This window comes from Salvelinus namaycush, chromosome 11, assembly GCF_016432855.1.
Source record: "Salvelinus namaycush isolate Seneca chromosome 11, SaNama_1.0, whole genome shotgun sequence".
Classification (NCBI taxonomy): Eukaryota; Metazoa; Chordata; class Actinopteri; order Salmoniformes; family Salmonidae; genus Salvelinus; species Salvelinus namaycush.
Window position 1 is genome coordinate 16,942,059 of NC_052317.1, and position 19,795 is coordinate 16,961,853.

At 41.0% G+C, this 19,795-nt stretch overlaps 1 protein-coding gene across 1 annotated transcript in view; it reads left to right on the forward strand.

Annotated features, from left to right (window-relative positions):
- LOC120056310 (astrotactin-1-like) overlaps positions 1 to 19,795 on the forward strand; it is a 247,741-nt gene that overhangs the window by 136,649 nt on the left and 91,297 nt on the right. The window contains exon 14 of the mRNA XM_039004549.1: positions 4,731 to 4,858. Within this exon, the coding sequence (XP_038860477.1) occupies positions 4,731 to 4,858 (128 nt within the window). The remainder of the gene's footprint in view (positions 1 to 4,730; positions 4,859 to 19,795) is intronic.

A 19,795-nucleotide genomic window follows, 5' to 3' on the forward strand; every position in this document is an offset into this window, starting at 1 on the left:
GAAAAGTAATTTGTGATAAAGTTTGGCAGTTAACTATGCTAATATGGACTTGGCTTTAAGCCAGTTTAACAATGGCATATTTCATACCGGTATACCTCCTTTTTGACAATACTAATTAACGACAATGGCACATTAAAACCATTCCACCTTCAAGGCCCAAGGTGCATTATCCGTACCTTTTCTCTAGTTCCTTTGCTCAAGCGGTAAGCATTGTTATACTATGCCTAAAGCAGCATATTTGATTTGTGTGAGTCTCATTTCCATGCTTTTAATTACTGTTAACAATGTGTTTCTCTTCCTTTTCCCGTCCATGGAATGGCCATACAAATGAAATGGCATACATTATTGCAGGGTTTCCAATGGAAGGTCAGTGTCCTCATCCACATAGTGTCTCAGAGTAGAAAATTGGTTGTAAGTGCTGAGAATAGAGACATTTTACTCCTACTCTTATGGGTAAAAATAAAAGCTATACATGAAGCCTCTTTAGTCATAAGAGTCCCACCTAGTCAACAGATAATTAGGATACCTCATGCATTAGCTGACCTAACCAGTTAAGAGTTACCAGCAGGTGTCTTGATAATACAAAAATGCAGCGAGTCAGTGGTTCCTGCGCCACATGCAGTTGGAGTTGTTAAAATATTATTTTGATACAGTACCAGTCAAAGGTTTGGACGCACCTACTCATTCAAGGGTTTTTCTTTATTTTGACTATTTTCTACATTGTAGAATAATAGTGAAGACATCAAAACTATGAAACAACACAAATGGAATCATGTACAGTAGTAACCAAAAAAGTGTTTAACAAATCAACATATGTTTCATATTAGAGATTCTTCAAATAGCCACCCTTTGCCTTGATGACAGTTTTGCACACCTTTGGCATTCTCTATACCAGCTTCACCTGGAATGTTTTTCCAAAAGTCTTGAAGGAGTTCCCACGTATGCTGAGCACTTGTTGGCTGATTTTCCTTCACTCTGCGGTCCGACTCATCCCAAACCATCTCAATTTGGTTGAGGTCGGGGGATTGTGGAGGATCATCTGATGCAGCACTCCATCAATTTCTTTCTTGGTAAAATAGCCCTTACACAGCCTGGAGGTGTGTTTGGTCATTGTCCTGTTGAAAAACAAATTATAGTCCCACTAAGGCCAAACCAGATGGGATGGCGTATCGCTGCAGAATGCTGTGGTAGCCATGCTGGTTAAGTGTGCCTTGAATTCTAAATAACTCACAGACAGTGTCACTAGCAAAGCACCCCCACACCATAACACCACCTCCTCCATGCTTTACGGTGGGAAATACACATGCAGAGATCATCCGTTCACCCACACCACGCCTCACAAAGACACGGCGGTTGGAATCAAAAATCTCCAATTTTGACTCCAGACCAAAGGACAAATTTCCACCGGTCTAATGTCCATTGCTCGTGTTTCTTGGCCCAAGCAAGTCTCTTCTTCTTATTGGTGTCCTTTAGTAGTGGTTTCTTTGCAGCAATTCGACCATGAAGGCCTGATTCACACAGTCTCCTCTGAACAGTTGATTTTGAGATGTGTCTGTTACTTGAACTCTGTGAAGCATTTATTTGGGCTGCAATTTCTGAGGCTGGTAACTCTAATGAACTTATCCTCTGCAACAGAGATAACTCTGGGTCTTCCATTCCTTTGGCGGTCCTCATGATAGCCAGTTTCATCATAGCGCTTGATGGTTTTTGCGACTGCACTTGAATAAACTTTAAAAGTTCTTGACATTTTCCGGATTGACTGACCTTCATTAGTAATGATAGACTGTTGTTTCTCTTTGCTTATTTGAGCTCTTCTTGCTATAATATGGACTTGGTCTTTTACCAAATAGGTCTATCCTCTGTATACCCCCCTACCTTGTCACAACACAAGTGATTGGCTCAAATACATTAAGAAGGAAAGAAATTCCACAAATTAATTTTTAAGAAGGCACACCTGTTAATTGAAATGAATTCCATGTGACTACCTCATGCAGCTGGTTGAGAGAATACCAAGAGTGTGCAAAGATGTCATCAAGGCAAAGTGTGGCTATTTGAAGAATCTCAAATATAAAATATATTTTGATTTGTTTAACACTTTTTTGGTTACTACATAATTCCATATCTGTTATTTCATAGTTTTGATTTCTTCACTATTATTCTACAATGTAGTAAATAGTAAAAATAAAGAAAAACCCTTGAATGAGTAGGTGTGTCCAAACTTTTGACCGGTCGGTAGTGTATGCATAGTCACTTTAATAACTCTAACTACATGTACATATTACCTCAATTACCTCGATACCGGTGCCCCTGCACAATGACTCTGTACCGGTACCCCCTGTATATAGCCTCGCTATTGCTATTTTACTGCTGCTCTTTAACTATTTGTTACTTTTATCTCTTACTTTTTTTTAGGTATTTTCTTAACTGCATTGTTGGTTAAGCGCTTGTACGTAAGCATTTCACTGTAAGGTCTACACCTGTTGTATTTGGCGCATGTGACAAATAACATTTGATTTTATTATCGCAAGTGACTTGATGCATGCTGGGCCAAAGCGATTTAGAGTTGTTAAACGGGAGTGGCGAGTGTGTTGATATAACGGTCATATCGTAAAAATTCTGCTTTTACCAACCAGCAGAATTGGTTTAAAAGAAGTTATGCATGCCGGGTAGGCAAAGTGATGGTGTCAGGTGAAAATGATATCAAATGTTTTACCATTGCAACATTTAATTTACAGTCACATTCGGCGTGGTTGTCTGAAGCATGCTTTAGTGTTCATAGCTGGCGAGGCCTCATCACGATTGGTTATTCGCCATTATTGCGGTACCTCAAACTGTCGTGATTACCAGCGGAGATAAACGTTTATGAATTGATTTTACTCCTGTCTCAGAGTTTGTCTGGGCAGTGTCTTAACATTATCCTAAAACCTACTCTGAGCTGGGAGTGTTTTTTTGTCTTGAAACAGCTTTAACATGCTTTGTGGATATAGGCCCAGGTTTAATTTTCACACAATGCCTTTCCCAAAGGGGAAGATTTTAGCTAAATATGCACATCCATTTTACACTTACATCCATTTCCTGCTAGTTCTAAGTCCCTAAAAGCTCAAGTATATTTGTCACTGGCACTGCTATGGATTTTAGATGTTGACAGGACTATTGCATTTAACAGTTATGAAAACCTTTTCTAATTTGTTACTTCAAGGGATAAATTATTATTTTAGAGGTGGTTGTAAGAATATATTAAGTAATGGGAGTGTGATGCTTCAAGACAGACATTTGTGTTTGGAATGTGGAAATAACAAAATGGTCCTTTCAATAGAATCAGTCATTTTTAATTCATAGATGAATAATAGGACGGGATTGTAACTGCATCCCACCCCTTTCCTGTTTCAACCCAATTATGGACAGTTGTGTTTTGAGTATTTTAAGATAATGCGGTTTATTCTTGGTTTCTAAATTAGATGTGGCTGTTAACCTTCAAGTCAGAAGAATCGACTTAATATGAGTAGATATACTGTAGATGTACTGTACAGAGCCATTGCTCAGCTTTTTGTGTATTTTTTTGTGTGCGTTTTCTTTTTATAAGGTTGTCCCCACAAGTTATATCACTATTGAATGGATTGGCTTTCATTATTTGTCTGTTCTAAAATCATTGTAACGGGTATCCTCATGCAGTACATGTGGTTATTCATGATTCAGGCTTTCTAGGAGAAACCAAGATTTTTAGATTAAGGATCACCTTTCAAACTCAAATCTTCACCAGCGTGCGTCTCTTACCATGAATGCAGAAAAGTCAGCATAAAGCAATAATGCTTTCATATAACTTTCAGGTTCCTCGCTGATCCTTTTATAGGACAAATGAAAGATGTACCAACAATAAATCAAATCAAATCAAGTTTATTTTATATAGCCCTTCGTACATCAGCTAATATCTCGAAGTGCTGTACAGAAACCCAGCCTAAAACCCCAAACAGCAAGCAATGCAGGTGTAGATACATACAATACAGTTTATTCATATTCAATTCAAAGTAATTTGCCCTTTAAGATCCACTCTTTTTCAAACTTTCAAATGGACACTTTGGAGTGGAGATTACCACTATTGTAATGAATGAATTTAGTGAGCAGAGACAGGGATGAGTATACCAGGAAGAGCAGTATTAAACATGAACACATTAGCATATCAGGTTTGGAACTGGAGAATCACAGAATAAAAGGACATTTAACATAATGAAAAATGACATGTTCGATGTCTCTGATTCTTCCATGCATGCTCATATATTTCTTACGGATTTTCTCTTAACGATCTGCTAGAATAAAAATTAATGAAGGCTATGGGCTGAAACGTGTTGGTTTTAACAATAATATTTTATATTATCTTCCACTTTTCTCCAAGAGTTGCTGACCTTCCTCTTCACTTCAGAAGATACTGCTTTGCAATGTGCTCATGATTGACACTGACTCTTCTCTGCCTTATTCTCTCTGTAGGCCCTCATAAGCTTTTGGTAGCTGTGTCTGCGTCCCAAATAGCACCGTGTTCCATGTAGTGCAGTACTTTTGCCCCGGGTCCATAGAGAGCTGTTCAAATGTAGTGCACTGTGTAACGGATAGGGTGAAATTTGGGACGCAGGTACAGTCTCTTCTTTGCCTTATTCCCTGTCTCCCTCGTAAGGCCTAGTTGGATGGGTGAGTAATTGTGGGGCTCTAAATAGGCTGTTGTCTCATCCTTAATCCAGGCAGAAGAACTTTGCCCGAGGCATCGAGCAGCAGCTCCCAGATGGCATGGTGGTGGCATCAGTGCCAACCGACGTGCAGTGCCACGAAGAGCTGTCAGACCCAGTCCCTGATCCAGACTATCTCACAGGTAGGGAGAAGTTTACAGAATCAATGTATGATAAGAGTATGTACATTTAGTAGCATATGTTTTAATCATTAACCATATGTTGTTTTTTGATGTTGAGCATATTGAAACTATGCAAACAGATATGGAAGGTACAGTACATGTACTGAAGTACAGCATGACTTGCTGCATGAGGGTCAATTGTTTTCAATAAAAATAGTTTTCCACCAAAAAAGAATAGTGCTTTTGAACCACTGCAATTTAGAATGTGTAGATTTTCTCTTTACAACCGTATTGTCATATAACCTTGATTGTATTTTCATAAAACATGCACGACATCCACATCAACCTTCAAAAACCTTTTCAAAATGTGTGTGATTGCATCAAGCACACTACACAATCCACATTCACACAGTACGCCATGTTACCAAGCAGATAATCATGTAAATAATGAACTGGAAGAAAATGGGGGAAGATATTAACAAAATCATTTTTCATGAGGAAAAGGGGTGATTTGGATTGTGCTACTGCTGTCAGATCAGAATTCTGTCTGGTGCTTCTCCACACTACATGATGCCAGCTGTGCCATTTGGACAGAATACAGAGGTTCTATCTAAAACACCCTCATTAACAGAGGAAAATATCCCTCCCTGCTCCAACCAAATGACTCAGGCTTCAATGTAATGCATCTTTCATCATTCCATTCACATCTCCCATTTGTTGCTGATGTTGCGCTGTGCAACATTTTACTGACCAATTAAATATTTTACTGCCCAATTCAACATTACTGCACAGGGAGCTTAACAGAATATTTAACATTTGGGTTACTCAACTTGAGAGAAATCCCATTCCATCCAATTTCCTGGAAATGGAAAGACACTGATCTTCGTTTTATCTGTAAATGTAAAAATAAAAAAGGATGTACGCCCAACCAATGGTTAGATATGTGCTGTGAAAACTGTGAAGCTGTGACCATACAGTATGCTGCAGTACTGTCATTCAGTAGCCAGTACAATATAATGATTGTCTTAAAGCACCATCGAATTTGCAATAGGACAATTATCTATTTTGCATATTATAAACAAACTGTCACAGTGGAAATTATGAAATGAGCACATACACTACATGACTAAAAGTATGTGGATATCTTAATTCAAAATCATGGGCATTAATATGGAATTGATCCCCCCTTTGCTGCTATAACAGCCTCCACTCTTCTGGGAAAGCTTTCCACTAGTTGGAACATTGCTGCCGGGACATGGTTCCATTCAGCTACAAGAGCATTACGGAGGTCGGCCACTGATCTTGGGCGATAAGACCTGGCTCGCAGTCGGCGTTCCAATTCGCCCCAAAGGTGTTGGGCTTGAGGTCAGGGCCTGTGCAGGCCAGTCAAGTTCTTCCACATCGATCTCGACAAACCATTTCTGTATGGAACTTGCTTTGTCGACGGGGGCATTGTCATACTGAAACAGGAATGGGCCTTCCCCAAACTGTTGCCACAAAGTTCGAAGCATAGAATTGTCTAGAATGTCATTGTATGCTGTAGCGTTAAGATTTCCGTTCAATGGAACTAAGGGTCCTAGTACAAACCATGAAAAACAGCCCCAGATCATTATTCCTCCTCCACCAAACTTTACAGTTGGCACTATGCATTCCGGCAGGTATCGTTCTCCTGGCATCTGCCAAACCCAGATTTGTCCGTCGGACTGCCAGATGGTGAAGCGTGATTCATCACTCCAGAGAACGCATTTCCACTGCTCCAGAGCCCAATGGCGGCGAGCTTTACACCACTCCAGCTGACGCTTTGCATTGTGCATGGTGATCTTAGGCTTGTGTCCGGCTGCTCGGCCATGGAAACCCATTTCATGAAGCTGCCGACGAACCATTCTTGTACTGACGTTTCTTCCAGAGGCAGTTTGGAACTCGGTAGTCAGTGTTGCATGGCTGTGTGCTCAATTTGCATGGCTGTGTGCTCAATTTTATACACCTGCCAGCAACGAGTGTGGCTGAATTTGCCGAATCCACTCATTTTAAGGCGTGTTCACATACTTTTGTATATATACTGTAACCATCCAGCACTATTATAGTACCTTTGGTACTATACAATTATTACGGTAACTATGGTACCTATGTTTGGATGCAACTGGCCCGATGCGTCCAGTGGTGTGAAAAACAAAATCCATAGTAATTGCGGTCTTTTGTGTGAGATGCCATCACCTTTTATTTTTGGGAATCCACGGTAATGTTAAGGATGTATATGTTTTATATGACCTCTCAAAGAAGATGGCTTAGACACTACAGTGCACCTCACTCTAAACCACATGTCCAAGGTTATTTCCAAAGTAATGGACAATCAATAAGGACAGATTGGCATCTGTTAAGATTTGAAGTTTATTGGAAACTTCAGAGGATATTAGAAAAGTATAATCTCAATGGATCTTCTGCTGTCATCACATCCCAGGGCCTTGTCCCTCTGTGAAGCACAACTTTTTTATCCAACGGTTGCTGTGGGCTGGAGGGGAGCCACAGCACAGTATCCCATTACCACTGCACCATGCCCCAGTATGGCTGTGATCCAAATGGCACTCTATTCCTCAATTAATGCACTACTTTTGACCAGGGCCCATATGGCTCTGATCAAAAGTAGTGCACTATGTAGGGAATAGGGTGTCATTTAGGATGCAGGCTATAATGCTGTAATAGTCCTGCAGCTACAGTTCTATTAGAGTTTATCTTACACAGTAGGATACATTTTTATGCATACAGGGGGATGGGATTACTGGGGCCCTTTCAGGTACAGTGATTCCTGGGTTTTGCTCTCTGTTCTAAAATGTGGCATAGTCAAATGCAGAATAGTCAAGAGAAAATGACAGTTTTGACCTCACTAGTCTCAAAGTATCATCAAGAAACATCCCAGTGAGAAAAACTGGTTAAAATGATGTATTGTTGACCAGTTTTGCACACTGGGAATAGATACTGTAAATGTCAACGTCTGAGTGATTCATTGCGGATGTCATTTAGATTTCACAATGGAGGGAATTGCCTATCCGATGCTGGCTGAAATCCTACACAGTAGTATTGATCTTTCAAGTTACCTGAAATGTCGATCCTTAGAAGGGCTATTCTCCTTTATCAGCATTTAACTGAACATACACCGTCCTGAATGTGTAAATCGGTATATGCATCCTTTCACTTTGATCATATTATAGCAGAAACACTGAATCTATTGCACCTGGTATTTAATTGCTAACTTAGCTAATAGTCCATGAGACAGGAGTGAGGCAATGAGGATGTACCTGGCGGGGCTCTTGAGCGGTTGCCACCCTCCCTTGCTGATTTAGGCAGGTTGGTGCCATGGTCAGTGTATTTGTCACCATGTCAGCACTCCTTGCACTACCTCTCCAACCCTCCTAGGGCAATGCATTCATCTTCCTATTCATCTCTGGGTTGGAAGTCATTCATCATAGGCCAGTGGGTTCCATCAATTATTCCAATGGAGAAGAGAGGGAGGTGAGGCTTTGAAAGGCAAATACATCTTGATTTAATTGGAAAGCAGAAAGCAGGTACGCTTTCACTGCCACTAAGCAGATGTCCCATAAGATGAAGAAAAGGAGAAAGGGAGCAGTCCTTCTGGCTTTTAAAGCTTAAAGAAGAACCGGCAGTCATGGTATGTATTGTGGGGGCTGGGAGGGCAGCTGGGTTTTCAGTGATTGTCTTCAGGGAACTCTCTCACAAAGGCATTGGCTGTCATGTTCTCACAGCTCAGATTGACTAAAATGTGTGTGAGCGTCTGAATGAGTATAGTAAAAGTGTAAATTCAGAGAGGTAGAACGGGAAACACCACAGGTGAAATAGTACACAGTGTCAATCATTTGTGCTCTAGCACTAGATTAGATGCCTGTGATCATCAAAGGAGTGGGTACTGTTGCCAGTTAGGAAAAACGGCTGGTACTGTTGCCAGTTAGGAAAAATGACTGGTACTGTTGCCAGTTAGGAAAAATGACTGACACAGGAGTCTTGACACGCTGGGTTTGTATCTCCTTTGTGTTATTACATGCATACAGGGCAGACAATCTCCTGAAGTAAAGTCTTGAAGCAAAAGCAAAAGTGACAGGTTCAGATTTATAATAACCCAATAAATCCAATCAACAATCTCTCAGCATCGATGTTGACATTTCCGGTTACATTGCAGGCAGGTCGTCACAATCTAATTTAGGGCTCTATTCAATCGGCGTTGCGGAAGTTCAGCTTTACAGCGTGATTTAAATTGTAAGACGATGTTCCCGTTTTTAGCGCAGACTGCCTTCACGGTAAACGCTGCATACGTCGTCTCAATCGGAAATGACCTTTACATTTACATTGCGGAATCTGTACCGCTTCTACTTTACAGATTGAATAGAGCCCTCCTGGCCAAAGAAAGAGGTTTATATACACTGTTCTAAACTCTCCCAAAAGCTGCTTTAATGCATGCAGATTCAACCAGCATCTGAAAAATAGCTTTCATATACCAATAACAATCTGAGTTTTCACACAGAGCCAGAAAATGTGTCTTCCTCCACTAAGTTAATAATATCAGAGGCGGGTTTGCTGCTGGCTTACCTATTTTCTTTGTTTTGGTGTGTGTCTGTGCATGTGTGTGTGACTGAGTGTGTGCGTTCATGTCTGGAAGTCAATTTCTGTCTTGCACTGATAGGAAATAAACGTGAAATCGTACAAAGTTTATCAATCTCAGACAGATAGGATCATCTTGATGCAATAACAGGGTTGATTACAGATAATAGATGCAACATTACACAAGAGCAGCAAACTTTGTCAGTTTGGGTCACATTCTGTATTTCTTCTTTGAATTATTCTCTCATTACTTTACTCCTCTTATATCTTAGAGAGATAAAGTGCACATGTACTGTAGTTATCAATCCCAGGTCCACCAAATAAAGCACACATGATTCATTAATACAATGGTATGATTATTAATCTGGAATGGCATTCAACCAAATGAATTACTCAGCCTCCACGAGTCTAAAACCAAAGGACTTAATTGGATTGAAAATGTATTAATCAAAATGAAGCAATAAAAATATAAATTGTAGCTGTTAAGTTCATATATTTGTTGTTACATGCTCATAACTGAATAGAAGTTATATTATTTCTATATTGTCTGTGCTAGTTATCCCTCAGGGGTGTACCGTCCTCACTGAGTGTCCAGACAATGGTTTCCTTTAAATGTGTCAGCATTGAGACGCCACATAATCTATATTTTTATTCACTCTTGAAGTAATGGGTAGCAGGAAAGAGGGTCATGCCTTCTGGGGTTTCTGTTAGTGTTCAATGCATTTTTTGTCTCACCTCCCCATACAATCGCTACTGTAACTGTTTATAGAATATGATTCTGTGTCTGTCTATAGCTATAGAGTAAGGCAGTCTACTGGATAATGCTATATTTGAAACCCTTGTATTTCAGCCTTTAAAAGGTTATTTCAGGGCATCCCCCCGTCTGTTATTTGGGCTTTGGCCTGATTGTTTTATTATCTGGTAATTCCTCGGCTGGACCATGGTTTGACCTGCAGTGTTACTTATTATACTTCTGTTGCAGTTCCCTACTGGAAGGGTCAGGAACCATGAATAGCTACTGTCAACTCCGCTCACTTACCATTCAGTACATGTGCATTGTCTCAGGTTTTTGTGTCCGATGTTTTGTTGAGTATTTTCCGTGGTTCTGGGCCTTTGCATCAGTCTTTTTTCTTTTATTGGCCAATATCTTATCTCTGTAGTTTAAAAGCTTCAAGAATCCACAGACATAACAGTTCATGTGAGCACTACAGTCAGGTTTGATAGATGTATTTGCAATTTCCTTGCCTCTTGTCTTGCTAGCTGTTTTCAGATGCTGAACAAAAGTTGAATTGAGGTGTGCTTTGGAGTACATGACTTTAGAGAAGCAAAGAACAAACAAAGTTGCTGTTAGCTTTAAGCTCAACAATCTCCAGTGTTCAATATTAAACTTTTGCTGAAGCTTCAATTGAAATAGGATCTATAATCCTGGTGTGGCTAATCATAGATACGTTAGCCTGACAAATGAAGAGCGTGACAGTAAGTGTTGTTTTAGTTGATAGACTTAGCCATTTGTATGAAACCTGGAAGCCAGTTAGAAACACGTACAATGTAAATGTATTTTAGCGAGTGTCGAATAGGTAAGACAAAGTTATATGTTAAAAAAGAGCTATTGTTTATCAGCAACAAAGGTGATGTTAAAATAAACTCTAAACCTTCTACTAACTTCCACAATAGTCTGTTTTCAATGTGACGACCTAATTGTGTCACACTTAGGAGAGCCTTGTTTAACATTCTAAAAACATCTTCCTCTCTCTCCTCGTGTGCTATCAATTGGTTGCACGGTTAATTGTTTACTTGCCAAGGCAATTTGAATTTACAGACTGGCATATAAAGTTACCTCGTTTTACTACACAAGCTGAGCTTGTTCCGTAGCTACGAAGATAATTGCTATGTTAATACGCAATCAAACACAGGCTTGCTCATGCATTCACATGCAAAAAAAAATCTGAATTATTTGTGTTTTTCATGTTCAGTAAATGTACAGTGCCTTCACTGTATTCACACCCCTTGACTTTTTCCACATTTTGTTGTGTTACAGCCTGAATTTAAAATGTGTGTTTGTCAGACTATGAGACATTCTGAAAATCGGTCTGAAGTGTCCAAACGAACACGATGGTGTTCTTCATTTTGCTCGACGACCCCCACAAGTGTCACGGGACTCGTCTGAAGGTAACCCGTACAAATGAATGGAAGTATGGAGGTAGTTTTGTTCCTACAAAAATAAGGGGTTATGTTTTTTATATATATATATTTTAGATGTAGACAGACACTTCAAAACCTTATTCCTTATTATTTATATTTTGACTGTCTTTTTTGCCATTTCTGAAATTATTATTCAATGTGTTTCTATGAGCTATACTATTACAGGCCAAATTCAATATTTTATCCAATCATTTTTATACCTAAAGGGGTCCTAAAATAGCTAAAGGATCCATGGTATGACCATCTTAAAACAATTCCATATGCCATATGCTTACTACAACACATTACTGAATACGACTCTCCATATTTTCAAGCATAGTGGTGGCTGAAACATGTTATGGGTATGCTTTTATTTTTATATTATATTCTTTCTTTTAATTTTACTAGGCAGGTCAGTAAAGAACAAATTCTTATTTTCAATGACGGCCTAGGAACAGTGCGTTAACTGTCTTGTTCAGGGGCAGAACAACAGATTTTTACCTTGTCAGCTCAGGGATTCGACCTTGCAACCTTTCGGTTACTAGTCCAATGCTCTAACCACTAGGCTACCTGCCGTATTCGTTAAGGCCCGGGGAGTTTCTTAGGTTAAAAAAGAAATTGAATGGAGCTAAGCACAGGCAAAATCCTTGAGGAAAACCTGGTTCAGTCTGCTTTCCACCAGACACCGGAGGATGAATTCACCTTTCAGCAGGTCAATAACCTAAAACATATGGCCAAATCTACACTGGATTGCTTACCAAGAAGACAGTGAATGTTCCTGAGTGGCCAAGTTACAGTTTTGATTTAAATCTGCTTGAAAATGGTTATCTAGCAATGATCAACAACCAATTTGACAGAGCTTGAAGAAATTTATGAAGAATAATGGGAAAATATTTGTCACGGCCGTCGTAGGGAGGAGACCAAGGCACAGCGTGATAAGCGTACATTCTTCTATATTTAAAGAATGAACACTGAACAAAATGAACAAAATGAAAAAATGAACCATGAAGCTAATATGGCTAGTGCAGACAGGCAACTAAACATAGAATAAGAACCCACCAAACCAAAAGGGAAAATGGCAACCTAAATATGATCCCCAAACAGAGACAACGATAAACAGCTGCCTCTGATTGGGAACCAATTCAGGCCACCATAGACATACATATGCCTAGATTTACCAACACCCCGGACTGTTTCGGACTGTTCCGGACTGTTCCGGACTGTGGCCCGTCGTTGCAGGTTCCGGACTGTGGCCCGTCGTTGGAGGTTCCGGACTATGGCCCGTCGTTGGAGGTTCTGGACTGTGGCCCGTCGTTGGAGGTTCCGGACTGTGAAACGTCGCCGGAAGATCAGGACTGGGTACTGTCGCCGGAAGCTCTGGACTGGGTACTGTCGCCGGAAGCTCTGGACTGGGTACTGTCGCCGGAAGCTCTGGACTATGGAAGCGCACTGGAAGCCTGATGCGTGGTGCCGGAACTGGTGGTACCGGGCTGAGGACACGCACCTCAGGGCGAGTGCGGGGAAGAGGCACAGGCCGTACTGGACTGTGGAAGCGCACTGGAGGCCTGATGCGTGGTGCCGGAACTGGTGGTACCGGGCTGAGGACACGCACCTCAGGGCGAGTGCGGGGAAGAGGCACAGGCCGTACTGGACTGTGGAAGCGCACTGGAGGCCTGATGCGTGGTGCCGGAACTGGTGGTACCGGGCTGAGGACACGCATCTCAGGGCGAGTGCGGAGAGGAGGCACAGGACGTACTGGACTGTGAAGGCGCACTGTAGGCCTGGTGCGTGGTGCCGGCACTGGTGGTACCGGGCTGAGGACACGCACCTCAGGACGAGTGCGGGGAGGAGGCACAGGACTTACTGGACTCTGGAAGCGCACTGGAGGCCTGGTGTGTGGTGCCGGAACTGGTGGTACCGGGCTGAGGACACGCACCTTAGGGCGAGTGCGAGGAGGAGGCACAGGACGTACTGGACTGTGAAGGCGCACTGTAGGCCTGGTGTGTGGTGCCGGAACTGGTGGTACCGGGCTGAGGACACGCACCTTAGGGCGAGTGCGAGGAGGAGGTACAGGATACACTGGGCCGTGGAGACGCATTGGAGATCTGGAACGTAGAGCTGGCTCAATGCGTCCTGGCTGGATGCCCATTCTAGCCCGGCAAATGCGAGGAGCTGGAATAGAGCGCACTGGGCTATGAATGGGAACTGGAGACACCGTGCGCATTTCTGCAAAATACGGTGCCTGACTAGTCACACGCTCCCTATGGTAAGCACGAGGAGTTGGCTCATGTCTCCAACCTGATTCAGCCAATCTCCTCGTGTGCTGGGGGCTGCCTCTCGTGCTTGCCTTGTTTGTATTTCTCCTCATAATATCGCCGTTCCGCTTTTGCTGCCTCAATTTCTTCCTTCAGAAGGCGATACTCCCCAGCCTGCGTCCAGGGTCCTGCTCCATCCAGTATATCCTCCCAGGTCCATTTCTCCATTAAACGCTGCTTGGTCCTTTTGTGGTGGGTTCTTCTGTCGCGGCCGTCGTAGGGAGGAGACCAAGGCGCAGCGTGATAAGCGTACATTCTTCTTTATTTAAAGAATGAACACTGAACAAAATAAACAAAATAACAAAACGAACCGTGAAGCTAATATGGCTAGTGCAGACAGGCAACTAAACATAGAATAAGAACCCACCAAACCAAAAGGGAAAATGGCAAGCTAAATATGATCCCCAATCAGAGAAAACGATAAACAGCTGCCTCTGATTGGGAACCAATTCAGGCCACCATAGACATACATGCCTAGACTTACCAACACCCCTAGACATACAAAAAACCCTAGACAATACAAAACAAGCATACCCACCCTCGTCACACCCTGACCTAACCAAAATAATAAAGAATACATAGATAACTAAGGTCAGGGCGTGACAATATTGTACAATCTAGGTGTGCAAAATGCTTAGAGACTTACCCAGAAAGACTCACAGCTGTAATCGCTGCCAAAAGGGATTATACCATGTATTGACTCATTTGTAAATACTTATGTAAATGAGGTATTGTGTGTAGATGTGTGAGACAAACATTTATTTGATCTATTTTGCATTCAGGCTGTAACAACAAAATGTGGATTAAGTGAAGGGGTATGAATACTTTCTGAAGACACTGTATACTTTATGGATATTGGATAATTGCATAACAATTATCTGATGTTCTCCAGAATAGAAACAAAATCATTGGTACTATTAATAGGTCATATTTCAGTTGTAATGTACTAGCAGTAGGTGTCTACTGTAGTTACACATATACATTTCCTTGACAACAGTGTGTTGAGAAGTGACTATCATTCATGTGTTGACTGTTTTTATCTAATAATTACCTACTATGTTTAATTGATACTTGATTAAATTAATCATGTAGCAATTCACTCAGGAATTTGGGGCACCATGGGAAAAATTATTTAACGAGTTACTATCTCCCGACTTAAACTCTAGAAATATATTCATATCTCTTACATCAATAACAGTCAATGATTAATTATTACCTCACCAGTCACATTCTGAACGTCGCACAATTCTTGGATATCTGCACGAACCATAACCTAAGTGATTAATCAGCAATACACAAATTGGCTTAATTATGTATTTACTAACTAAATCATCATACAGAATACGTAAACACACAGCATAAGGTTATTGATTACATACATAATACAATGAAAACAGGTCCCTAGTGGACTAAGAAAAGCATAACCGTTCATTTACACAATGGAAAGGGAGGGGTATGTAAGGAGAAGGAGAGACAAAGAGAGTCACCTTATCGTACATACATTTGGAAACTGCGCTCACGGGAATAGGAATACTTTGCACATGAACGACCGCTCATTCGGGAAAAGAACTGCAATGTATATATTTACACATGGATGTATTTTTCATCTCTCTGTTGAACTCGATGGTTCTATGGGAAGTGGTTTGATGTAAGTATCTGGTTGTCCATCAGAGGTCACAATGTCCTTATTAGTTGTAGGCTTCTTTTGTTCTGGAGTGTTCGTTAGAATAGATACTTCAGATGAACCACACAGTGGTCAGAGGGATCTGTTCTTCCCTCTCATCTTTGGTCAAATGTCCTAGACTACTTTACATGCAGAGCTGCAGACGGTGCATGTTTTGGTCTGGTTTACAAAGTTTCTAACCATTTCAACGTGTGCACCACGGCCTCACGTTCTCTGGTCTCAATGGTTGATTATTCAGGGTACAGCTAGGACCACTTTACACGCCGGCAGCAACCCGGCATGTTTTAGTCTAATGTAAATTTTGTTAGCAAGTCCTTTTAAGCACTCTGGTCTTAGAGGGCGTTGTGTCATGTTGACACAAAATCTGAGCTCACGTGGGCGTGGCTACTGACTGGGCACAAGTTTGCATGAAACACAATTCTCATTTAAAAGGCTAAAATCACATTTCTTTCTTTTGAAAAATAGTTTCATGTTTAATCATATAATTTTTTACAACATTTAGATGTAAATCTGATATATACAGTGTGAAAGCTCTTAAAGTTACAATGTTTCCGTTATAACGTCTTTCTGATCATTTTTATGACATCACAAAATAGACATGAATTTTCCATATTCCATCTCTCATCATTCCCAACATTCGGATGTTGAAATATATTGTTCCAGTGTCCATTGTTTGATGTTTAAGTTTTTGGCGGCAAAGTCTCTCTGTTTAACAAAGGATTTTCAGCCTTCCAATCCTGCAGAGCCAAAGGGAGAGTTTCTGCAAGGTATTTGAGTCATGAAACAGGGTCTGGCTATCCTTTAAGTCACAAAACAGGGTCTGTCTATCCTCAAACATTTGCCTAGCTGATGGGTCCTTTTGATCCTCACCAAGGATAGAGAGTCATGACAATTGTTTTATTTACTGTGCACTCTGCCTGTGAGTAGTGGACAATTTCTGGCTTACCTGAAAAACCAAGCTCCATTCATCTTACATTTTGGATGCAGCCCACAATTGTAATCACATTTGGGGTTTAATTTATTATTTGACACTGATTAATTGCTTGAGCCATTCCTTGCGGTAAACGTTAATTAATTAACCGACAGCATTAGATGTGATAATTAATACAGTGTGGGCCCCAGCATGGGAGCAGGGACCTTAAGGGTGGCCCCTTAAAAAGACTGCCATCATGGTGCGCACCTGTTCCTCTGGGATCTACAGGTTTCCTCTGAGGAGACATCTACAGAGATCTATGTATGCCTAGACAGTACACAGGCAAATAACTTCTCAGAAGTGTATATTGACTGACATTACAGTCTAGTTGAGCTGCTTGTTAATTTCTAGCATCAGGATTATAGTACATTTTACATTTTGGGGGGGAAAGTGATTGGTGGGCTTGGTGGGAACTGAACTGGTGGTTTATGGTTTGACCCAAGACGCAAGCAGAATGGCAGTGATTCAAACTGCAACACAGAGTCCCTTCTCCCCAAGTCCCTCTCAATTAAAGCCGTAGCATATGGCCTAGTGATCGCTAAAGAACAGAGGTATCGCTGAGATATTTTAGAAGACATTGACAGTTCCTAGTCCTACAGTACCTTTGACAATGCTAAAATGGAAAGGGTGTCACCTTGGAATTATATAAAAACTCAAGTTCCGTTCCAAATGACACCCTATTTCTTATTTAATGAACTCCTTTTGACCAGGGCTAATAGTAGTGAACTATATAGGGAATAGGGTGCCATTTTGGATGCAAAATCTGCCTCGTTAATTAGTCTGATGCTGATTTATGAATGGCCTCAATCTGTTGGATTCTTTAGATGTGAGACGTTCCTACTGTTGTAGTCTTAATGTTTCATCCTTTTTGTGGGTTTCAAGGCCTCCTGCCTGGTTTGTTCATTTGGTCCATCTTCAATCAAAACTTTACAGAAGAGCAGAGAGGTAGTGTTCAGAATATGTTCAGTAGCACCGTTCTAACAAATAAACTTCTGTGTTGTTAACTTAATCCTAAACTTAACTTTCAACCTACACTCTTGCCATAACCTGTTCTGAATATCTGACCTTCACTTGAGTAACACATGCATTAACATGATTGTCTTTTTTCAATATGATTTGAATTGATTACTGTCCATTATGCAAATAAGCTTTCTTGTTTCAAGTAGCAGACAAAATATGCATCTCCACATATTAGAAATCTTAGAAATGTTTTCAATATAACCTACAGTAGGTGTGCTATGGATGCTGTAGTGTAGTGTATACTTTGTAATGAACATGGTTATGGAACAGAGGGCACCACCTATACAATACTGATCAACTGATCACATAAGACTAACATTATGAAAACTGTTGAGAGGCAGTGGAAATTATTCATGGGAGAAGACCTGGTCAAGGAGAGATGAGTGGTAGGCCTAGTGATTTAGTCCAACAACGTATATGATACCATAATATTTGCCATTGTAACGTGGATGTTGGGAGTCGAGAACCAAGTGTAAGTGGTGAGTTTAATAATAAACAGAATACAAAAAACACGATTAGCGTACAGACATGAAACACATAGTCAATACTGCCTGGGGAATAGAACTAAGGGAGTGACAGATATAGGGGAGGTAATCAGTGAAGTGATGGAGTCCAGGTGTGCCTATATATGAAGCGTGGGTGCGCGTAATGATGATTCCCAGGTCCGGTGGTTAGTAAACCGGCGACGTCGAACGCCGGAGGGGAGTAGCGGGAGTAGACGTGACAGCCGTTGGATTATCAAGGCATTACGTACAGCCATTCCCATACATCTTTTCAAAAGCTAACATTTTGTTCCTCCTGTAGGCTTGAGATTTTTTATCAGTTTCCTCAGGAAGAAGAGTGGGCTCCGCTGCTATATTACAGTTAGGATGCGTCCCAAATGGCAACCTATTCCCTATACCTATATAGTACCCTGAGGTCTCTGGTCAAAAGTGGTGCACTCAACTATATAGAGAATAGGGTGCCATTTGGGACGCACATTTAGTTTCCCATTAGATTAGTAGAGGAGTGTCAGGTAATTCTCAGTGTTCCACCTCTTTCCTCAGTCATTCCTTCTTCGACTTATCCAAGAGTGAAATGGAACATGGGGTCCCATAGTTAATGCGGTTCTATGAGCCATAAGATTACTTCCATCTGTGGTTGTCGCTATGAATCTTCCTGAGAGAAGATTCTAGATTTAAAAAATATATATATAAGATTTGGCAGTGGTGGCACAGAGATATCCAAGGCCCTCAGGATATTAGATCATAGATCCATTGTGGTCACACATAGGGTTTGATATTCAGATCTCCTCTGCCTCCTAGTCCTTGATTTGTGTCTATCTTTTTCTCTCTTCAATCTATGTTCATTTTAGTGTATGTTAATGACTCCACCTGAGGCTCGCCACATCGTGGCAAAATGACTAGCGACGACTAGAGACTGAACTTGTGTTTGTGATGTGAAGTTCAGTCATATTACTCATTCTGTCAGACAATGAGAGCAGAGCACCCAAGGGGTAAAGGGAGACAAGGCCTTTGAAAAGAAGGAATATGGGCTGTATATGTTTTGGCTTGTTATTCATTTTATAAGGGGACGTGAACAGTGCAGCGCTGTGCCTACTACCAGGAATTGTATTGTTTGGGGAGCATTTTCCCATAAGAAGGGATAAATGAATGTTGTTCAAGGTGAGGACAATGTGTGAACATCACATTTAGAGCCTTATTCATCAAGTTCATACAATATGTCAAGCCCCTGCGAAACAAGGAACTGTTACCGGCGCAATTTTCACTTGGCTCACGAGCTAAATTACAAATACGTTGCATTACTCCTTATTTACACTGAAAGAGAATGATCCTCTACACAGTATCTGTGTTCTTTCCATTGGACCACAAACCCCATTACCCATTCAATACCAATAGGACAACACAGCTCTCATTTCACTATTACTAAAAACAAAAAGTCTCTATTTCAGTGTCTCTCAGAAGCGTGATATATTGTGACACGAGTCCATAAGGTCCTCATACAGTCGTGAATTGGAAAGATCTGGCAATAATCCCTCATTATCAATAGGATACCACATTACCAATACAGTATTACAGCTCTCATTGAATAGTACTTTCAGTAGAACAAAACGACTCTGTCAGTGTCTGTCCTCCGGTGGGTGTCTGAACTAGTAGTTGCCTACTAGGATGATATAT